This window comes from Vitis vinifera, chromosome 4, assembly GCF_030704535.1.
Source record: "Vitis vinifera cultivar Pinot Noir 40024 chromosome 4, ASM3070453v1".
NCBI classification, from domain to species: domain Eukaryota; kingdom Viridiplantae; phylum Streptophyta; class Magnoliopsida; order Vitales; family Vitaceae; genus Vitis; species Vitis vinifera.
Window position 1 is genome coordinate 14,728,346 of NC_081808.1, and position 23,475 is coordinate 14,751,820.

The window sequence follows — 23,475 nt, forward strand, 5'->3', positions numbered from 1 at the left end:
AAAAGTCTATATAACTTGGATATTCAACCCATCCAACCCACTCCCAATCCAAGTTTTGGTATGATGTAAACAAGGTTTAAATAGGTTTGGGTTGGGTTAGGGTTAAAAAAATATCAACCCAAAAATATTAGGACTAACATGGTTCAATGTTTGATGAATTCATTAAAATTCGAACCCACATATTATTATTTATTTATTATTTTTGAATTATGTAATCTATTATTTTATTTATAATATAAAAATATAAAAAGAATAAAGAATAAAATAAATTTATCATTTTTTAATTATCTTAAACTAATATATTATAGCATTATATTTTGTTTTTATTGTTAGCAATTTTGTTCCTTTTTTATATAGGATTTTTTTAAATAGTGATTTACAAGTAAGTCTAAAAAAATTTGAGTAAAGGCATGTTAGTTTCTATATCCTTGAGAGAGACTTTGTCTTTCACCTCTAGAGAAAGAAAGAAATAGTGAGAGACAAGAAATCATCATTTCCAAAGCCCCACTTTGGAGTGTCAAAATCGTGGCTTGAGTCGTCAAGCAAAAGATCTTGCATGTACAAGACTTCTAGATTCATTGTTCATCTTCACCAAGCGGAATTGATTTGGTAACATCCAAATCAAAGGTAAAGTTCTCTAATGGCTTTCTTCTTGATCCTAGAATTATAAAAATATGATTTTTGCTTTCATTGCATAGGATCTAAAGGCCTAGGGTAGTTTTGCTTGCACCTATACAATCCAAGATAAGGGAATGGAGAAATATGGGGTTCTCAACACTATCAATATATCAAAGAATCTTGTTCTTCATTCTCGTACTAAACACATTGAAATTCGCCATCACTTTATTAGGTATCTTGTTGAGTTATATCAAAGAAAAGGTTGCCTCTTTAAAGTTTGTCCCTGCTAAACATCAACTCGCAGATACCCTTGGATTCTCTTAAGTTTGAATTTCTTAAGAAATCCTTGGGCATATGCCTAATTGACTGATCATTTAGAGTTATAGGCCTTAAAAAGATTGCTTTTATTGTCAATTTCATGTTTGTTTCCTTTAGCCTTCTTAAATTTCATCTTTGGGCATATGATTATTGTTTGTATACTTGCCTTATTAGCATGATTTATAATATCTCAAGTTTATGACCTAGATAAATATATTAAATCTCCAAGATTTGATGTCAATTTTCCTTAGATATTTTGTTAATCACTTTTGAAGTATATGATTCTTAATAATTAAAAATCTTTGTATAGTCGAAATTCAACATAAGCTACACTTTGTGATTAATCAAGAGGGGAACTGCTTAAGTTTAACTCATAAAGTAGATTTTGGTTTCTTTGGAAGGATTTGTTGTCATGCCTAAATCTTATCCTCCACATACCTTGTTTAGCTAAGATCATTATTATTGTTTTCTAAATTGAGTCAATTCAAAATTTGAATACTTGGCTAAGATAAACTCTTATATTCTTTCTAAGATTTTTCCCTAAATATATGCTTCTTACTTGCAACATTTGAAAACACCCCCTAAGTGGATACAAAGGTAACCATGAATAAAATTAAAAAGAAAAATAAAGAGAAATCATGGTGTACAATGTCTCCACTTTCAAAAGAAAACATGAGATCAAATTAAGGGGGGGTTAAGTTATGTTGTATGTAAATCATCGAGGTCGTGTTCAATAGAAATATGACGATCCTAGAACAAATTAACTAGATGTGCTCTTAATTTGACCAAAGGCATGACTGGATTTCTTCTAAGAGATCAATTTCGAAATATAGAACTAAACAATAAGTTGTATTCCCTTGAACATTAATGCTTGTGTTTCTATGTTGATCCTCTTATACACTAATAGTTATGTATTGAGTTTCCAAAACTGATATTGGGATTAATTTTGTTCTTTGGAGCTGAAAACTTCATTCTTGTTTGATGGACGTATATGATCCAAAAACTTTACTTGTTACATTACTTTTCACTCTAATTTTGCAAGTTTATGAGCTCTATAATTTTGCCTAGATGTTTATCAATATCGTTCCTAAATTCATGATTAATTTATACTTTGTTTGATTATTTTTTGTTTTTGAAGCCTTTTGAAAAGCTTTTTACTATTCTTGGTGCTTAAATTCTGCATCAAGCACTCAAGCACTATATCCAATGCTCAAGCGCCATAAGTTCTATCCAACGCCGGCTCGAGCGATTTTAAGTTGTTTCTAGTATTGCTTCTAGAGCTTGCAACACTCGAGCACTCTTACAGGCTATAAATACCCCTTTCCAACGCATCATTTGCACTTTTCACCTTCTTAGTTAGCTTGAACACTTTGGGTTCTTGCTTTCCATCCATTTGAGGTCAATTTGTTCCTAGTTTCACATTTTTCATTTGTATAGTATTATTTAGGACGTCATTTAGATCATTTCCAACAATTTAGTTTTCTTTCACAGTTTTCTTCATTTTTTATGCCTTTACATATTCTTTATATTATTGATGGCTAGTCGTCGTCATCAAAGTAAGGCGACCCTTCTAGGGTCACTGAAGCCCATTCAAGGCATTCTTCTTCAAGGTCTTTTTACTCGAATGACCTCCCGATGGAGTGTTTCCACTATGAGGAGGCTCATACTTGTTTTTATGCCTCCTTTCGTCATCGTTGCATAAAGGTCAAGCAATATGTTGATCTTCGTCCTTTCCAAAATACTCTTTTCCTCCTCATCATTATGAGCAAGGGCGAGAGACTTTGTTATATTTCCGAGGGACTTACTACCCTCATCTTATGCAGATGTTTTACACAAAAGTGCACTCAATTGTTGTTGGTGTAACATTCAAAGTGACCATGTATGGCCAATCTTTTCTCATATTTTCTCAATCGATCAAGTGTGTACTTGGCATGCTTGGTCTTATTGAGCATGTTATTTCCTTCTCTTAGAAGGTACAAGCTCCTACTTGAGGGGAGCTTGATGTTTTTCCCACTTATCTCCTTTTTCCTTTTTACATTTCCATTGTTGGCTTCACCAAGCCAGCATCTTCTCACTACCTTTTTCTCCTATACTTTCTATCATTCCACTCCTCATACCCAGATCTATTGCCTGATCGCTAGGTTCATTCAAGTCATTCTCTCTAGGCAATGGTCTAATGCAAGACAGGTCATTCTCGACATTATTACATTTTTTGCGATCACTCCTTATGGCCTTTATTTCACATTTTTCATTTCTCAAATTCTAGAGGGCATTGGGTTCAAGTTTGATACTTCTTAGGGGGTTCAGGCATCTCGTGCTCTTTTAGATGGGAGTTACTAGGCCAAACACTATAGTCATGTGTATGGTCCTATGGTTTCCCCTACTCCCCATGGTCCACAAGATGCAACACCAGCCTTGGCAGCTCAAGAGGCTCTCACTAAGGAGGACGAGGTTCAAGTAATGGAGTAAGATGTTCCAATTCCCAAGGTCGACTTTCCAAAGCCTGCTCCTCCTACAAGCTCAAGTCATGGTCATATAATTCCTCACGCACATCATCTTCTACACCGTCTTCAATTGATCTATTTACATGAGAGATCATGGATTCCATTATACATCTTCATCTGAGAATGGACTCATAGGACACTCAGCTTCATGAGATTTAGGGTCAGCTCACATATATTATTTCATGGATCCACTCTTAGGGCGCCTCGATTCTGCTTCACCTTCTCCACTTCTTGATGCTTAAAGTTGTAATTTATTTATTTATTTATTTCAATTTTTTTTGTATTCAGAATCATGATTATGATTATATATATACATGATGGTGCTTTATATTTCCTATTGTGTCTCTCTTATGCTTTCTATTCCTATTTTGCTACCTTTGCCATTTTTGTGCCAAAAATGAGGGAAGAGGATCTGTGGAACACTTGCAAAGTCAATCAAATACCAAAGGTGGAGATTTGGGAGATATATGAGATAAGTCTTGATTTTAAAAAAAAAATGGAGATTTTCATATTTTAGGGGGAGTTCTTACATTTAGGGGAAGATATTTATTTTAATTCTTTTCATTTTTTATTTTATTCATATTTTTTTAATTCTTAAGGGAAACTAATTGAAATATTAAAGGAAACTAATCCTAAGACATTGGAGGAAACCAAAGCAACTATTGAATGCATGCCTTAGAAGTTTAAGAGAGATTTTTTATACAGATATTTCTTACAAAATATTTCTTTGTGATATTCCTATCTTTCTAGAACTATCATAAGCCACAAAAGTTTGTTCCCATGATCTTCCTTATGTATATTGTTAGGATTAAGCCCTTAAAAGTAAGACATGATGTAACAAAGTTAGACTTAACTATCCCCTTGTGGTGTATTGATTTTGATTTGAGCATTCAACTCATGTCTCTTACATTGTACACGACTTGGGTGCAGTAGGAGTTGCATAAAAGATACAAGACATGGGTTCCTTGTAAGTAGAAAAGTTATCCACAGTTGGTTCATGGATTAGGGTAATCCAATAGAGACTATAGTGCACCACCTCCTAATTGGAGAGATGACTTGTCTTGTTGTCAAGATAGGTTTCTCATGGTGAGTGTACTAGCATATGTGATGCACATTGGATAGGACTTACGGCGAATCATGATGCAAGGCTATCAATTGTCATGATTCACCAAGCTACTGTACTATATGAACTCTCAACCTTGAGAGGATATTGAGTCTGTGCCAAAGTCAACAGGAGGCTTTGACCTATGGGTGAGACCCTAAAGTGGTCATATATCCTTATGGATTAGGTCACTATTGATGGAGACTAGTGGCAACAAGTATTCTCAATAGAGGCACCACGATATCTCATGAGATTGAGAAAGTGTGTCCCCTTGGATGATCCAAAGGACATGTGATCATGAAATCTATGGCCATAGTAATTCCTTTAGTGGAATTTGACATATGCTTCTTGAAGCTAGGATATGTCATTTGATCATGCAATAAGTGGGATATGTAACTCAAGGATTGGAGAGATAATCTTGATAAGTGATAACACTATCTTGTTAGATTATGGATACCAGTTCATGGGAAGTCTGCATGCAGTGAATAGTAGGTCACAAACCTGATCACTTGGTGCCTCGTTGTAATATACATAGGGTACCAGAGTGTAGTTGACTCTTTGTAGTAGGATGTTGAGTCAATTTCAGAATTTGATTATGAGGAAGCTAGTACTCCTATAGGTCCAAATGGTCCTTGCTTTGAACTCATATTCCTTGTTAACATGGCTTATGAAGGTTGGATGGGTTTTTAGTTCACTTTTGTACATAAGGGCTTTTTGGTAATTGCATAAGGTTACACAAGGATAAGTGAGTGGTATCTCTTAACCAGACTAATTCATTAATTAGGCCTTATATGATTAATTAATCAATTAGCAACCTTTTTGGGCTAGATTAAGTGACCCAAGCCCATGGTGAGCTTAAGTCACTTAAGCTTAGTTGGAAGCCTATAAATACCCCTTTAGAGATTAGGGTTTCTAAGTCTTGTCATTCTCCCTTTCAGTCTAGAGAGAGAATCTTAGCATCCATCCTTGATATCTCTACCATCTTTGTGCCTAGATATAAGGAAGAGTCATCGAGCGGAAGATCATGGTGTTTACAATACCCATTATGACTTTGGAGTTATCTACTACGATTAGAATTGATCTGGAAACATCTGGATCAAAGGTATATGACTTTATTCTCTAAATCTATGTTTTCTATGTTTTTTTTTTTTTTTTGAATACCTATTTATCCATTATGATAGATTTAGACAGCCTAGGATAGATTTGCATGCACCTTACACAATCTAGGGCATGGGAATGGAGTAATCCAGTGTTCCCAACAATATTATGGTTGGTGAAAGCCCCCCATGCTTTATTGTTGATTTATTGTGTTCAATCAAGCTTTTATCATGTTTGGTTGAATTGCATGCATCTATTTTCCTCTCAAGCTTTGCTTTGCACTTTGTTATCTCTATAGGAATCTGTACTTCTTCATGCTTTCACAATGCATCCAACAAAATCTCCAACTATCTTGTTTTACTTTCTTGACATTATTTTATCCCACACATTGCTTTACCTTAGGTATAGTTTTCTTTATGTGTGCAGGTTACAAGATTGGAAGATAAGTGCTACAAGATGATGTAATGTCTTCCCTTAGTTTATTTTTAATTGAGCGTTCATATGTCTTATGCAAACTCCTTTATGAGAGTTCAAGTGGGTTTATGTAGCTATGTTTTATTACAAAATTGTTAAAGAGAGATTATTAGGGCATTGAGTCTTGATTATATATTGACAATTTTGTTCCAAGTTAATTGTGGCCTTAGAAATCTTTTTAGATAATGACTTACTCTCCATTGAAGATCAAAGGTTGTTATTCGTCCAACCAGAAAGTCACAAATATGCCTAAGAAGGTTTGACTTGTATCAAGTTAGTCTCTTAAAGGATACAAAGAGGAACAATACATTTTTTATGAAATTAAAATTTATTTTTCTTTATTTTTTAAAAAGAGTAAGGTAGCTCGAGCAAGCAACAACCCTCAAGTGTTGAGATAGCTCAAGTGCTTGATACTACTCAAGCGCCTGAGGCGTTCAAGCAATTGTTAAGTGAACTCGAGTGCTCATGCCAATTCTACCAAAGATTGACACAATATTTTTAGAGTTTTCATGCAAATTCTATTTAGAAACCTTGAGATATCAACCCTCTTCGATCTCTAGGCCTATATTTGCCTTATTTTAACCCTTCTAGGGTTGGAGAGATCATAAGAGATTGAGGATATTTCAAAAAAGTCTCCTTGAGAGAAAGCCTAACGAGCCACTCCGTTCCTGATCTCTCATTCAAAGGATTCATTCAAGAATCTAAAGTTGACTTGCATCCCTTTAATGAGGCTAAAGCATATTCATTGGAGTATTTTGAGGTTCTTGTATCATGGAAGTGGATCAAGTTACAGGCACTAGAAAGTAAGTCTTTAAGGTAAAGAGGTTAGGTAAATCTATGTTACTTGATCTTATATAATAGATTTAGATTAATGGTCTTAGGCCTCATGGTTTTTTATCTTCACAGTTAGTATGGGGGTTTTCCACGTAAAAATCCATGTATTCATTGCATATCTTTTTTATTTGTTTTGTATATCTCTTTATTGTATTGGTTGAATGAATGTTGTGGTTATTCCTATTATCTCACAAGGTAACATATGGGTATAATATATAAATCTTTATTATAATTTTTATTATTATTATTATTACACCCATTCACCCCTTTTACGTGTTACCCTATTGGACTTTGGTTTTCAGGATACTTGAATTTTATTAAAATTTTAACTTTAATACATAAACCAAGTATGAATTGATGCATGTTTTAACATAAAAATCCTAAGTGCACTCAAGTATTTACCTTACAAAGGATTCCTAAGTTTAAACGGTCTTCATGCACACTTGACTTACACTCCTTTGATCTTTTGATGATTATATTGATTTCCAATCGAATTTCTCAAAAAAAACTTGAAACTCATTTTGATTTTAAGTCATTAGTAAATTAATCATGATTTGTTATCATCAAAATATGGTTAAGAGAACCTTTGGGCTGTTTACGTTGGATATTCATTTTATCATATAAGATTCAATTGATTTAAATTGGCTTAGATCCCTCACATAGTTTAATTTAGTTTAATTTGGGTTAAGAAATTCAACTCATATATTAAAATTTTTAATTCATTCACCCCCTCTAGGCGTTACCCCATTGAGACAAAAGTTTTTCATAACAAATTTATCATTTTTATTTAATTATTAGAATATTTTAAAATATTGAAACTTGAGTTTATGAATTGTCATTTCTCTTTAATAAATAATGAACAAAGGTTATCAGATTAAATAACTTTTTAAACTTATAATGTGGTTTATCCAACATAAATTTTAAAATAATTATTTTATTTGATAACTTGTGGAACCCAAATTATGCTTGGTGTGGATTAGTAATTCCTAACTCAACCTTGGACTAAGTTTGACATGTGTTGGACATATTAATAACGGGTTTGACATGGGTAATCAATCATATGCATGTATCCGAATCTTATTTTTAATTACATTTATTTTACTTTAATAATGCTTTTAGTGCATATGAATGAGAATGAAAATAAAAAAAGAAATAAAATGAATAACAAATAATATATTCTTACTCTTATTTTTATTTCTCATAAATACTCTAAATACAATAATAAATAGATAATGGAATGAATTTTTATTTTATTTTTTTGCCTTTTTTTCCTCTATTCCAATATTCTAACCAAGGCATAATAATAGAGGTTGCGTGACTATGAAATCATCCCTAGGTTTCTCTTAAAAAGATTAGTAATACTACCCTTCTAATAGTCCAAGTGCATTATAAGTTGTACGTAAATATTGCACTACATTTTTCCCCACAAGCTTTTTATACTAAGATTTTAATGAAGCCATACTCTAAATATCATATCAAGCAATGTCAATAACATGTACACAAATTTTTGTAGATATCGTTATTTTATAAAATATTTGCCATAACCATTATAAATCTCATAAATAAAATTATGATTACCGGAAATAAGATGACTCTTAAGACTTCTTTTTTCTCTTAATTTCCATTTTCATTCCTCTTTTCTTTATATGATATTCAACCTTAATTAAAAAAAAATTGATCATCTTCATCTTACTAAACCATTAAAAAATGATCTCAAATCTCTTAACAACTTTATCAAGTGAACTAAATCATAAGCTTAAAATATCCTCGTTTCCATGTTTTGTAAAATAATTGACTAGTGTTTTATAATTAAATAAATATTTTTTTAAAAAATATAAGTTTTATGTAGGCATCAAGATTCAAGAGACAAAAGCCAAGAAATCTCACCCATGTTTATACACAATAAGATTACTCTTTCAATGAGCAGATGTAGGTTGGTATAGTTTTGTTATAGTAGGAAATAATAAAATATATATATATATATATATATCATTTTAATCAATATTTTAAATTAGAAAAATTACTAATTGATGATTTAATGATTCAAGGGTTGAACCGATAATATCATAAATATATAATTTATATTTTATTAAAATTAAAAATATTTTTTTAAAATAATATATCAATTAAATGATAAATATAAATTTAAGTATGAAAAAAAATTATAATATTTAATCATATTTACGTATCTACCAATATATGTATTTTAAAATTTTAAAAATTCTTATATTAGTTCATTTATATTATTTTCATATTTATAGTTAATAATTATTATTATTAAAATGGTGAAAATAAAGATTTATATTTGTTTAAATGTTTTACATGATAAAAATTTACTAAGTTAAGATATAAATATTTAACAATATATATTACCCAAGGAACTATGGTTTTCTCTTCATTTTGGGAACCCTCTATTATAACCAGTCCCACATCCCAAGGAATAGGTGGCCTGCGAAGCAAGGGAGTTTGGACCATGGAAGAAAAAATGTTTCCCACAAAATTTCGAGAGAAATCCCCAAAAATGTTGAGAATTCGAACCCCAAACCTTTTGTTCATCTCACTTACCAGGGGCAAGTTTGCCCATATTAGATATTATGCATTAAATATATATATATATATATATATTTAAATTCATTAAATAAAGAAAATATTAAAAGAATAATTAAAAAACAAATAAAAATGAAAACAGACTGAGCCAAAAAATAAAATGAAATGCAGACCACATCTCAAGTTTTTCACTTATTTTTGGAGATGGAGAATTGGAAGGAAAAAAGGAAAGAAATTCTCTAGAAATTTGACAGAATGGGGGGAAAAGGGGCAAGAAAAGGCAAATAAAGAGGCAAAATGAACCGAATATGAAATCCACTGTTTTCCCAGCCAGCCCTAGAGGCTTTGATGCAAGTGGGAAGGGGTTAAGGTGGTGGCAGGAAGCATCAGCTCAATTCCATGTAAAGAATGGCAAAAATGCCCTCGATAACTTCTGCCTCTTTATCTGCAGAGTATAGCACTTCTCCAGTCTACTTCTCCATCAGCATTTTTTTAAACTTCAACAATAGCATGAGTTTCCATCCTAATAGTATTATTTGGACCTGCCACTTAACGAAGACCAACTTTTTGGAAGAGGAAAATAGTTTTACAGAACAAAACATTATCCAATACCAGTTTAAGCAGGGAATTTAATCATTTGGTACTTCATTTTTTCACTGCAGCACACAGATCAACAGTGATTGACAATATACGAAATTCGCAGACAACAGCAAGTGCTTCTAATCAATAATAAAATGCCTCCTAACAACACAATGTATAGGGTAGAAAATGATACTTCCAAGGACAACAAAACTGTCATACTAACAATTTGCTTCACTTTCCTGCTCATAAGGGAACACCACCATTGAGAAAAAGGGAAACAATGTTATGATGCATGCACAGAAATTTAGTTAGAGTTGCAGAATGAAGTGATACAGAACAAAACCTTCTATGCTTTGAGATAGTTCCTCCGTGATGAAGAACAAAGAATGATGAAGAGCTCAAACAGAGGAAAGGCTTCCATCTGGTAGTCCTAGTGTCCTTAACAGGCCACATAGAGATGAAAAATTCTTTTGAGTGGGCTTTATCCCATTCGGAAAAAGATGTTAGTCCAAATCAGTTTTCCCCATTCCTCAACACACTACCTGCAACTGATGTTTATCATGTCCTTTTTCCACTACTTGGTTTAGTTTCAGCAAATTGATCACCAAAAGATAGAAAAAGAACAACGAGCATCTGCCTCCACTACCATAATACTTGCATCCGCAAGGTTCTGCCTTCAGTTAATTGATAGAGCAGTGGATGAGAACCCCTACCACCTTTTCTCTCCTACATGCCTATTGCTTTCTACTGCAAATTGTTTACCAACCTTCATCATAATCAACACTCAAACCGATCCAGGTAATAATAAACTCTCAATCAGAACTTCCTTCCACTCCTATATTGCATATCTTTTTGTACCTTGGCAGTATTCTTGGCACTTTATGTTCACAAATGTAAGAAACTCTAGTTAATACAACACATAAATGAACCACAAAACATCTAGCATGCTGAGGAATGACAACAGACAAGATCAAGAAAAAAAAATTAAAAAATTAAAACTCTAGAACTAAAACACATTGAAGGATTAGGATCTTCATAATCATTGACAAGAAAGTGATGACGAATCACATTTTCTTTTTAATCTCACTTGAAGCATCCAAGATCAAGGAATTTGTCCTTCATGTAATAATTTGTGAAGGGGCAACCTTCTATGCATTCACTTTTTAATCCTTTAAGTTTTTCTATTTCTTATACAATATATGTGAGCCATTTCCATCTGAATCAAGATGGAAATTTAAATGTGAGTTCATAAAAAGAGCTCACCAAACATGAACATATTTCGGGAAAAACCAACCAGCAATTTTAAAACCAAAAGTCAACGCTCAAACAATTTATTTTTGCTAATCTCAGTGTCCTTTTGTTTTTTTGTTTTTTTTTTTTTTTTTTTTTGACAGGGCATCCTCCCAACCATACCATATCAAATCTTTTTTCTCAGTTTTCCAGTCGATCTTCTTGATCCAGGGAAATTTTCAATAAATTATCGATTAAAATCTCTAATCATTTACCAACTCTTCCTCTCTTTCCAAATTCACACAATAAGGGTGCTACCCTACAAGTCATTCTCCTCTCCAGTAAAAATAAAAAGTGAGAACCATCATTGGGTGTGGGTGTGAATGACAGCAGGCCATGGGCTCACCTAGGATGAATAAAGAGGTAATCTGCCAATTTCCTATCAGTTATGTGGCAGACACCCTGTTTCATCACTTAACCCATTAAAATTCTTCTTCCTAGATTTTATTTTACAAAAAAGAAAGAAAGAAAGAAAAAAAAATCCTCTTCCTGGCTGCTGGCCACACAAAGAAATTTCCTTTTGCAGGAAATCTACAACCTGAAAGCTCTAAAAACCTCAATTCTCCATCCATGGATATTTCTCTCCCAAAGTCAAGCCCCCCACCATTGAAGGTTTTCATTGAGAGAACTCCATGCAGTTGGAAATCCACCACCTACTGCATTCAAGTTGAACCCCGTCTTTTTCTTCGTTCTTGTGCATGAGTAACTTAGTTTCTCAACCAGTTCAAGGGTAGGCCCAGGAAGGCATCATCCAATGGCTTCTATATTCTACACAAATGTCAAAAAAGCTAAAACACAGACCACCACCTGTCTCAAAGTTCATTCAACCCTTTTCCCTTGTAACAATATGAAAAGTACCAATCACATATCACAGAAATTGAACTTGATATGGATCAAAACCCAAAAAGCACAAACTTGGAACAAAATATTCATAAAATAAAATGTTCTGGGCACAGCTTTGCCTTACATTGCCTTACATTCACATGTTGATACCTTCATTCTCTACACCACAAGTAAATAGCTGGTATTGATATGTCCATCAATGTCATAAAGCATTCGATATGTCAGAATATCAAAATTCATTAGTAAATCCATATTTTTCAAACCTCAATATTGTTTTTTATGTAAAATATTGTCCCTTCTCATCCATCCTCATGAAGAAGCATTTGCCGAAAAGCATATGTGAATTGCCAACAAAATCAAAGACTATTTTCACTTGCTCATTCAAACCAGAGAATTTCTGGAAACAAACCGCATATTAATGACAAAAGGCGGAATGCTCCTTCATATAAAATCATGATATCTGTAATATCTGTCAAAATTCAGTACCACCTCCATGCTTTTTGAACCTCCATATTATCGTTAAGCAAAATAAACATTTTCAGAAATGCAAAGATGTGAATTACCAACTAAATCAAACACCATTTCTATTTCTTCATTCAAAATAGATGACTTCCAAAAACTAAACCCTAAATTCAATACAGAGACCACAAAAGTACCTCAAGATCACAAAGCGAAGCCCTTCAAGTACTCGGGATCGCGTTTCGCCCTCTCTCTAAACTTCTTGAACCACCGATCCAAAATATCCATTGGCACCACCAATTTACTGCCGTCGACGCCGCAAAACGATTGCATAAAGTTAAAGAGATTCTCTCCAACCTTCATCGCCAGCCGCTCGATCCTCTTCTCGGCGGCGACATCAAGCGAGGGAAGCGCGGCGAGGTCCTCGACAGAGACGCCGATCTTGGCGGAGAGGGGGGCGTCGCCGGAGGCCGTGAGGCGCATCTCACCGCCGCTTCCGGGCTCTGGCCAGGGGAGGCTGAGGACGGCGGAGGGGCGGCTGAGAGTGACGGCGCCGCAGAAGAGAAACGGCGATCCTGGAGACTGGATGTAGACGGCGAGGGCTTTATCGGCGGGGAGAGAGAAGGAGTTGAGGAGGAAGATGCAGAGCTCGCGGACTTGGTCGTAGGCCTCGCCTGCGCAGGTTAGTGCAAGTGTGAGATGGCAGAGATAGGGTGCGCCTGGGGTGGAGGAGAAGGGGTAAAAAGAGAAAAAAACAGAGAGAGAGGATGACTTACCGACGAAAGTGTTCATGTCGAGGACCCAATGGAATGTGTCGATTTGGGAGAAGGTGGAGATGTCCATTGGGAAGCTCCTATTGGGAAACACTACTCCGAACATTTCTTTCTTGTTTTTCAGATTGCTTGCAGCAGAGGCTGGGAAGCTGAGTATGAATGAAGAAGATTCATGATTTGGGTGGGTATTGGAAAACAATAGAGGGTAACACCGCAGAAAGCTCTAGTAGTGTCCAGAAGCATCCAGGAGCATTCCCTCTTTCTATTTTTGTTTTTTCTTTTTGACTTGTTTGATTAAAAACACGTTTAATAAAAATCCAGAAGAATGTGTAATATTCTATACAAGTTATCTTTTCTTGCATGGAACTTTAGTTGAAATAATAAAATTTAACTCATTCAATGAAAATACAAATAATAACATCTAAATTTATGTATAATGAAACTTGATTAATAATATTTTTCAATTAATACAGATTTAAAACAGTTATTTTAGAAAATATTTTTATTAATTTTAATATTTGAAAAATAAATTTTTTTAAATATTTTTTAAAATCACTATTCAATGACGGTTAGTAATAAAACTGAATATTATTAAAGAAATTATTTACATGGCCCTAACTTTTGGTACAGGGTATTGGAGAAAGTTATCAAATTAAATATTAACAAAATCAATATTTTTTAATTAATTAGCTTCTCAAAACACAACATTACAAACGCGTGTGTGTGGGGTACGTAGTAGTACCTCCTTCCTAACCTTTCCCCACCATAATGCATCACTAAAGTTGATATCATTAATTTTTTAAAATGATTAAATCACCATTGAACTAATAGGGTGGGTTTTGTACGATAGGATGGGTTTGAAAATTTAATAAATAGGACTTTGGATTTTTTTTTTTAGAACTGAGATGAGTTGGCATATTGTCTTATCTTGTCCTATACTTTAATTATATATAAAATTAATTTAATTTAAATTTTATTTTTAGATTTTTAATATATAGATAATAAAATATTTATTAATAAAATATTATAATATTTTTAACTATTTATAAAATATATTTATTTTAATTTAATTAAAATTTTTAAAATAATTTTTTAAAACAAAATTTTAAAAAAATAAAAAAGTTAAACCGGGTGCTCATACACATCCAACCCCTTTTAATTTTTTTAATGAGGTTAAAATGTGAATTATTTTGAATAAACAGGACAGGCTTAGGATGGGAACAACTCATCTCGAACTCGCCCCGTTATCATCCTTACTTGAAACAAATTAATCTTATATTAATATATAAACTAATTATAATTATTATAATTAGAATCAATTTTAAAATTAATTTCTAAATTTATTTTATACAATCACAACTTAGTATTTTTCTCTGTCAAATGTAGTGACTTGGCTACAATATTATAATGATTTACATGTACGGTGGGGATCTATATGACAATGATCAAATAAAATAGATTTCAAACTAAATTCAATTGATGAAAATTTAAAATAAATATCTCAAAATCATAGGATGACCAAAATTCAAGGAACACGATTGTTAGTTAGAATATTTTTGGATCTGAATTTACTTTAGTGATTGATCACTACGATTGAATCGGATGTCAAATTTATAATTCTCTTGAAGCCAATCTCAAATCATCTCTTAATAAGCCGTATAGTGAATTTGCACATTGTCATTGAATCTAATCTTTGAAAGAATTTAATGGCTCTATTAAACAAACACAATATTCATACTTTATTGTAACTCTTATTCACTAGTGATTTCAATTACTTGTTCGATTATCCTTAAAAGGAAAAGAAAAGTATTCACTCCACCTCACAATTGTTTTGTTGGAGAAGAAAATGAAACAACATAATCGTGAATTCAAATTTTTTTAAGTATATACCCATTAGATGGTAAGACTATTTTTTATTAGTAAAAATTTGATTTTTTGAAAAATTAGAGTCACAACTTATTTTAATTTATTTAAAAATAAAATAAAATAAGAAAAAAAAAAACCCTTATATGACTTCATATTTGAAAAAATGATAAGTTTATAAGTCAAAAATGGATTCAAAGTTAAGTTACTTATCGAAAAGATATGGTGATAAGTCATACCACTCTTCTAAGCTCATATACCTATAGTCTATACTTAATGAATAAAGGAAAATTAATCAAATATGGCTATCGAGAAAAGTATGATTAGGTGAAAAATAACTTACAAGAATATATAAAAGTGTTATAAGATAAATGCACAAAGTGATTTATTAGAAAATATGTTTATTATTCCAAATATCACAATATAATTTTGAGAAATCTTAAAAGAATTTATTTACATTAAAAAGAGATTTCAATTTTATGAATTCAATTTGATTATTCACAAAGTTTTCATTTACTTGACAAAATATTTAATTTTATTTACTTTAAAATTTATTTTCTAAGGTTTTTTCTTGTTTTTATTAAAAGAATTTATTAAGTAGAATTCTATTAAAAGAGAAATTTTTGAATTTGATTTTATTTACAATAAAATTATTTTTATTTACTTTTGCTAGAATGAATTTTTACAATTTTATTTTCAAGAAAATGTTTCAATTCAAATTTTATTTAAAGAAAGAATTTTTATGAATAAAAGAAAGATTGTTACAAATTTATTTACATGAATGTTCCAATTTGATTTTATTTACAAAAGAAAAATTGTTATTTTTTATTTAGAATGAAATTTTATAAATTTTTAAAAATTATTAAAAAATTAAAAATTATTTATAAAAGAATATTTCAATTTGATTTTATTTACAAAGGAATTTATTTTTGCTATTTTTATTGAAAACAAGATTTTACAATTTTATTCAAATAAGTATCAACTAAATTTCTATTTAGGAAAAGTGGTTATTATTAGTCTAACTACAAAATCAAAAGATTTCAATTCAATTTTATTAAGAAGATGATTTCTTTACAACTTTTATTTGCCAAAAATAAAATAAAAATTTCAATCCAATTTGATTAAGAAAAAGGATTTTTTTTTTATAGGAAAAAACCTATTTCAAAATTATTTACAAAAAGAAACTTCAATTTGGATTTTTTTATTTTCCAAAAATGATTTTTTTTTTCAATTTTATTAAAAAAATAAGATTTTATTCTTGTTTAGTTTAAGGAAAGAATTTGAAATTGGATATTAAAACTTTACAAATGATCTCAATTCAATAAAAAAATATTTCAAATTTATATTGCTAAGGAAGGTTTCATATTTATTTAAAATAAACATCGGAAAAAAATTTTATTTTGTCAAAAAGAAATTTTCAATTTTATTTTATTTAAGAAAAGATTTTTTTACTTTTAGTAAGAAGGAGATGATTTTATAACTTTATTTTAAAAAAAGTTTCATATTTTTATTGAGAAGAAAGGGATTACACAATTTTATTTTAAAAAGTTTTTACCATTTTATTTAAAAAGATTTTGTAGTTTTATTTTAAAAAGCATTTTTGGACAGTTTTTATTTTAAAAAAAACATTTTTGAACAATTTTATTAAAAATCAATTTTTTGAACAATTTTTACTTAATAAAAAGATTTTATTTATAGTTATACTTAAAAATCAAATTTTTGGACAATTTTTATTTAATAAATTTTTTATAGTTTTGCTTAAAAAAAATCAAAATTTTGAACAATTTTATTAAAAATCCATTTTTTTAGAATAATTTTATTTAAAAAAATAAAGTTTCTAGATAGTTCATTTTTATTAAAAACATTTCAAAGACAACTAAACTTATTAAAAAAGAAATTAAGGACAATTTAATTTATTAAAAAAAAATTTCTAGACAACCATTAAAAAAATCTAGACAATTTCTTTTATTAAAAACAAAATTTTGGACAACTTAGTTTATTAAAAAAAAAATCGGAATAAATAGATGAACAACCAAAATACATAAACAAACATGAATAGAAAATTTAAAACAAATTAATATGTGAACAAAAAAATTACAACACATTAATATATGAACAAAATATTTATGGAATTAAAAAAAATGAAAACAAGTAAAATATTCAACTATCAAAACAAACTAATAAATGTACTCAAGATGATATTTACAGTATATACCTAAATACGAGAACTCAAATGCTCTCAATGCCTCCAATGACAACTCTAAATAATAATACAAATTAGAATACTCTCTCACCAAAATGATATAAGAATCACAAAAAATAGAGTGAAAGGAAAAAATAGAGAATAAGATAGACTAAAAAAAAAATACTTTAATTGTCTCTAATGTTTTCAGAACCGGACCGGTGATCGAACCGGAAAAGTTACCGGTTCACGGTTCACTGGTCGGACCGGCGGTCGAACCGCTATGGAACCGGTGATGTCATAAATATATAATTTATATATTATTAAAATTAAAAATAATTATAAAAATTTTAAAATATATATGAATAAATTAAACATCAATAATATTATTTTATATCTTTGATATTATCAAATTAAATCATATTAATATTTTAAATTTTATTAAATGAAATATGTGTAATATTTAAATGTGAATATATAAAAAAATGAAAATTTAAACTAATTTCATAATTTTTAAAAATATTATATTATTTTTATTTAATATTATAAAAAAATTTAAAATCTAATATGTGTTGTTTTGTTTGGCATATTAGATAATAAAATCCATGTAGCTGAGTGGTGTTCTAGGTGGACTTTAGTATAGGGGTGGTCCAAGGTTCAAACCTTCTTGGAGTTTTGTTATGTTTTTTTTCTTTGATATTTAGCAATCCCACATCGGAAAGTGAGAGGAACAAGGAGTCAAATGACTCCTATAAAAGCCATCCTCAGCAAAGGCTTAAGATAGGCTTGTGGGCTCAAAACTCAGCCCACATAAAGTGGAATGGGTATGTGGGCTGTGTCATAGGACAGGCCCAACATCCTTTAGTAAAATCCATTTTAAGTTCCATGGAATCCTTGGTAATATTTTCATTTTGTAATTTTTTTTAAAGAAAAATTAAAATCTTTTGAATCGGTCGGTTTTTTTGGAACCGGTCGGTTCGTCCGGTTCACTGGTTGAACTGCCGGTTTGAATGGTTCAACCCCGGTTCGATCTCAATCCGGTCCAAATGATCGAATCGGACCGGAATGGTGACCGGCCGACGATTGGACCGGTCCGACCAGCCGGTCCGATCCGATTTTTAAAACATTGGTTCGTCTCCCCTTAGAAATGCCATCCACTCTCTCCCCCCAAAACCTTAAGGCTTCTAATCCTTTTAAGGGCCTTTAAGTAAGGAAATCCAACCCTCCACGTGGAGGGCATTCATGCTTAGCTAACAAAAGTGCCTAATGCAATAGTGAAATTGGCCTATGCACGAATCAGAATAAGGCCTCATGATAAGTAAATAAAATCCAAAACCCAAGCCTAATCAATAGGATCCAAACAACCAAACCCACTAATAACAAGTCAAGCCAAACAAAATAAGCTCAAATAAACATAAACTAACCCAAACAACTAAGACTACATGCAACTTAAATCCAATAAATTCAATTAGGCTAAAGGCATCAACAATCCAAATCAAAATGTAAACCCAAACCTACAAACATGCACTACAAAGGTCTATAAATGAATAAATAAATAAATAAAGTGAAGAGAGAGAGAGAAAGAGAAAGAGGGAAAAAGAGAAAAAAGAAAGAGAAAAAGATGCAAGGATGAAACAGTCGTTGTTGATGACTACCTACCAACAATGGCCAATGAGAGTGGTAACAAGGTGGAGATGGGTATGAAAAGGAAAAAAAAGAGAAAAATAGAGAAAGTGGAAGGGAAAGAGATGAGTAGGGAGGGGGGAGGTGGGAGATGGCTGATCGAAGTTGTTGGTCGGCCAACACAATGCTAACATGAGGGTGGTGGGCAGCCATGGGTATGAAAAGGGAAGGAAAAAGAAAGAAAAGAAAATAGAAAGAAAAGAAGATAAAAGAAAATATAAAAAAAGAGAATAAAATATTAGATGACTATTAAGGAGAGGAAAATGGGTTTTGAGGACTTAATTTGAATGAATGATGGTGATTCAATGTGGAATGGATGGCATAAATTAGTTTTTTTTTTTTTTTTAAATGGGTATAAAAATATGGTGGTCTACAATAATATAAAAAAAGAATTAGAGAATTGTGCTGAACTTCAAAGAAAATCCCTACAATATTTCCAAAATACAAATTGGTCAAAAGTTCTAAATGAGAGTTGAAACTTCTATTTATGGTGCTTTACACCATATATAGGATACTTGGCACTAGAAGATTGGTCCTCTAAAATGTCCCAGAAGTATCACCATCAATGTAAAGGCTTTCGTACCTTGAATTCTTAAAAATTGCAACAAAATACAAGTTCGAGAGGATTATGCAAAAATTGGCATAGGCCTTGCAAAATATCCTAGCTATTGCAAACTCCTTATATCACTTTGGCAAGCATCATTTGATCTTTGCATTTTCTAGAATACTCTATTCACCTTGGAAATTCATTCAAGATTGCATCACAATGAAAGATGCCTTATTAACTTTTAGAATACTCTATTCCAACTTGGCAAGGGGACATTCATACTTTCTTTAGCTTAGGATCCATAGTATGAATCCATGAGAACTTGAAATAACCAAAGAAAAACCTCACCAAGTGATTGCAAGCCTTTATTCACCTTGTATTTGCCTAGCAATGACTTATAATTAATAAAAATAATGAAATTTATTATTTTTTTATTTTTTATAAATAAAATAAAAATTATTTCTCATAAAAATATATTATAAATTTTTTATATTATTTATCTATTTATAGATCATATTTATTTTTAGGCACCACATTGTTTTCCCTACACAAAAGTACTCCATTCAATTACCAAATTAACATCATTTATTAGTACTTTTGACTAGCAATTACCCAATCCCCCACCCAACATATTGTAAGTCTAGAAGAGATAATGTTAATAAAAACACTATCTATTCAAAAAGTGCATCAAGCTAGAAGAGTTCAATATCTCCAAAGTAGTCAACTTCAAGCTAAGAGTTATGTTCTATGATAAAACTAAATAGTTCAATATCTCCAACATAATCAACTTCAAGCTAGAATAATCAACCATCACTTGCCAATACTATCATTCCTCTAATTTTCTATTTTTATTTTTGAAGTAACTCACAAGTATAAAATTGATGGTAAAAAAAAATACACAAGAAAGGGGAAAAAAATAAGAAAGAAAACATCAAAAGAATAAGCTAAAAGAAAAAAAAATGCCAAAAATACTATTCCCTTTCTATCATTAAGCACAACCCTCCCCCCAATTTATCTAATATATTGTACTCAATGTACAATGAAAGTACCTAAAAGAAAGATAGAGAGAGTACCTCCATTTCCATGAAATTTAGCTACATGAGATAGAACTATAAAATAAAACATGACAAATGTTTGGATCAATAAGGGAAAGAAAATAGGAATAATAACCTATTATAGAAAATGTTAGTAGAACAAAATACAACTAAAATAGAATGTGTCAAAAAGGAAAATAATGACAAAAAACATCCACATCTCTCATCCCTCACTAATAAAAGCAAGACTAGAGTCAACCAATGCATCAAAAGTAACAATTGTAAAGAGAGACTCTACTCCCAAGGAAACTACATCGTAAGGATACTAAATAACCAATAAAGCTACCTATTGAAATTCCATATCCATAGTAGTGGTCTATGTTAACTCTATAGAGTTTAATATCTCAATCAAGTGCTCCATCTCAACTATGTTGGAGTGAAATTGGTCACCAAAAGAACCAAGCATATGTGATTAACTATACTATTGAAAAGACTAGGGCTTTAGTCTCTAGAACTAACCAGATAGGGTATAAGAGCAATTGCCATGATATCTAACAAGTGAATGAGTTTGCCCATCCAATGTCCTCATGCATGCAGACCTATAAGATTTCTTGCCATTAATCTAAACATTGTGCCAACTTCAATAGAAGGAAGCAATGGAGACACCAACATCAATGGAAACTGTAGATGAATGATAGGTTACAATTATTAAATTGTCATACTCAAATCATCAATCTTTTGGAAAAGAGTCTTCTAAGTATGTTGGAAGTCATCTTGTGTACCTTAAATGATATCCACTCTAGTCAAGAGCTGCATAAAATCAAATATAGAAAAATCATAAGTGGTGAAGTAGGTAGTGTCTATAACTAAGTAAATGTGCTAGTTGGAAGAGTATTGAAGGTAATAGTAAAATAATAGTCATAGTGAATGAAGTTAAAACAATTAAAACTAGCATTAGAGGTGGTTTAAGAACAAATGAAAGCTTATTACCTTTATCATATGGTATATATTTAGCAAGAGAAATGTATTATGTAGAATTTGTAACAATTGTAAGCCTTTTCTTACTACACTATGTACAAAAATAATTTCTGATGTCACTATTTATGGTGTTGCTTTTAAAATAATGACACTATAGGGTTTATAATTAATAAAGGTGACACATCTTATAAAAAATCTTCAATTGAGGTAGTTAGATGATGCTAGTTTTATATTTATAGTGCCATTTTTTGGGAAGTAGCATCATATAAAATAAACAGTTTTTGATATTATAACTCAATGAGCCCACTTGAGCTCACTTTTAGAATTAATAATGAGGGACAATGTATAAAAAGCCCATTGTTTCCACATATACCCACAATCCAAAAAATCTCATTACACAACCTTATATATAAAACCATAATCTTCTTCTACCTTATCTCTTATCCATAGTCAACACACTTACAACCGACATTCTCTTAGATATATCAATTTTTTTCTTTTATTAATGTCATTATATTGATTGTTTCAGCATCTCTATACTGTGTTTTTTGTGAACTGCGCTTTCTTGAGTTGTAGGAAAGAAAAACTTAGGTTTAAACTTCTACCATAGAAGAAACCTATAGATTAATTGATTTTTTAATTTAAATCAAACACATGGCTGACTCCTTAAAAATGAGTGAAAAAAAAAGAAAAAAATGAATGATTTTAAATGTGTATCTGTGTGAGAATGAGAGGTACAAAATTTCATTGAGATGTACTGCCACATAATCTTCATTCCTTCCCAAAAACAAGTGAAAAAAAAAATGAATGATTTTTTTCATGTGTATCTAAGTGGGAATGAGAGATACAAAATTTCGTTGAGATGGAGTGTTGCCACATGATCTTTATCCTCGATGGAACCCAACATATTAAATCCAATAACTCTCTCCCTAAAAACGAGTGAAAAAATAGGAAAAAAGAATGAGTTAAAAAAAAAAAGGAATTATTTTTTAATGTGTTTTTAAGGAGAATGAGATATACAAATTTTCGTTGAAATGCACTGCCATGTGTTCTTCATCCTCTTCATTAAGCTCAACATATTAAACCTAATAACTCTCTCTTTTAAGCCTTCCAATGAAATACCTATAGTACCCAACTCAAAATAAGACAACTTAAGCCCCATTAGCCAACAACCCATATTTTGTGAGAGAATGTCATTACACAATACCAATTTGATAATCTTGACATGTATTTGACTTAAAAATAAATTTCTATTTTATAGTTCAAAGAATAAAATCATGTTTGAAAATTATTCTTAAAAACTTATTTAGAAAAAAAAAACGGTTTTCTAACATAGAAATATTTTTTTAGAATTTAAAAAATATATTTAAAAACATTTGATAGAAATCTGGGCATGTATTTGACTTAAAAATAAATTTTTATTTTATAGATCAAAGAATAAAATCATGTTTGAAAATTATTCTTAAAAACTTATTTAGAGTAAAAACAATTTTCTAACATATAAATTTTTTTTTAACTTAGAAAGTATATTTGAAAACATTTGATAGAAAACCTTTTTTTTTTTAATGTCAATAAGTTGTCTTTCTCTTAATTTAATTGTAATCAATTTGCTTATATGCATATAAAAAAATATACTATCATATTTAATAATATTTTGATTGTTATGTTGGAATTTTTATGTGTGGACTTACATAATCAATTTGATAATATCATAAATCAGTATTAATTTATTTTTTGCATTGTGGT

The 23,475-nt window shown here is 30.8% G+C and overlaps 1 protein-coding gene across 1 annotated transcript; it reads right to left on the bottom strand.

The window, feature by feature from the left end:
• Positions 1–12,604: 12,604 nt before the first annotated feature.
• On the bottom strand, positions 12,605–13,772 carry LOC100257053 (protein OPI10 homolog). Its single transcript, XM_002265767.5, has 2 exons — positions 13,446–13,772; positions 12,605–13,343 (listed from the first exon to the last, which is right to left on the bottom strand). The coding sequence occupies exons 1-2, from the start codon at positions 13,546–13,548 to the stop codon at positions 12,874–12,876; spliced, it is 573 nt and encodes a 190-aa protein (XP_002265803.1). The 5' UTR covers positions 13,549–13,772; the 3' UTR covers positions 12,605–12,873.
• Positions 13,773–23,475: the final 9,703 nt, after the last annotated feature.

Excerpts from the sequence above, each read along its gene's own strand:
- LOC100257053 (XM_002265767.5), bottom strand. The coding sequence starts at position 13,548 with ATGTTCGGAGTAGTGTTTCCCAATAGGAGCTTCCCAATGGACATCTCC. Across the intron at positions 13,344-13,445 it reads CGACATGAACACTTTCGTCG|GCGAGGCCTACGACCAAGTC; the intron begins GTAAGTCATCCT and ends TAACCTGCGCAG.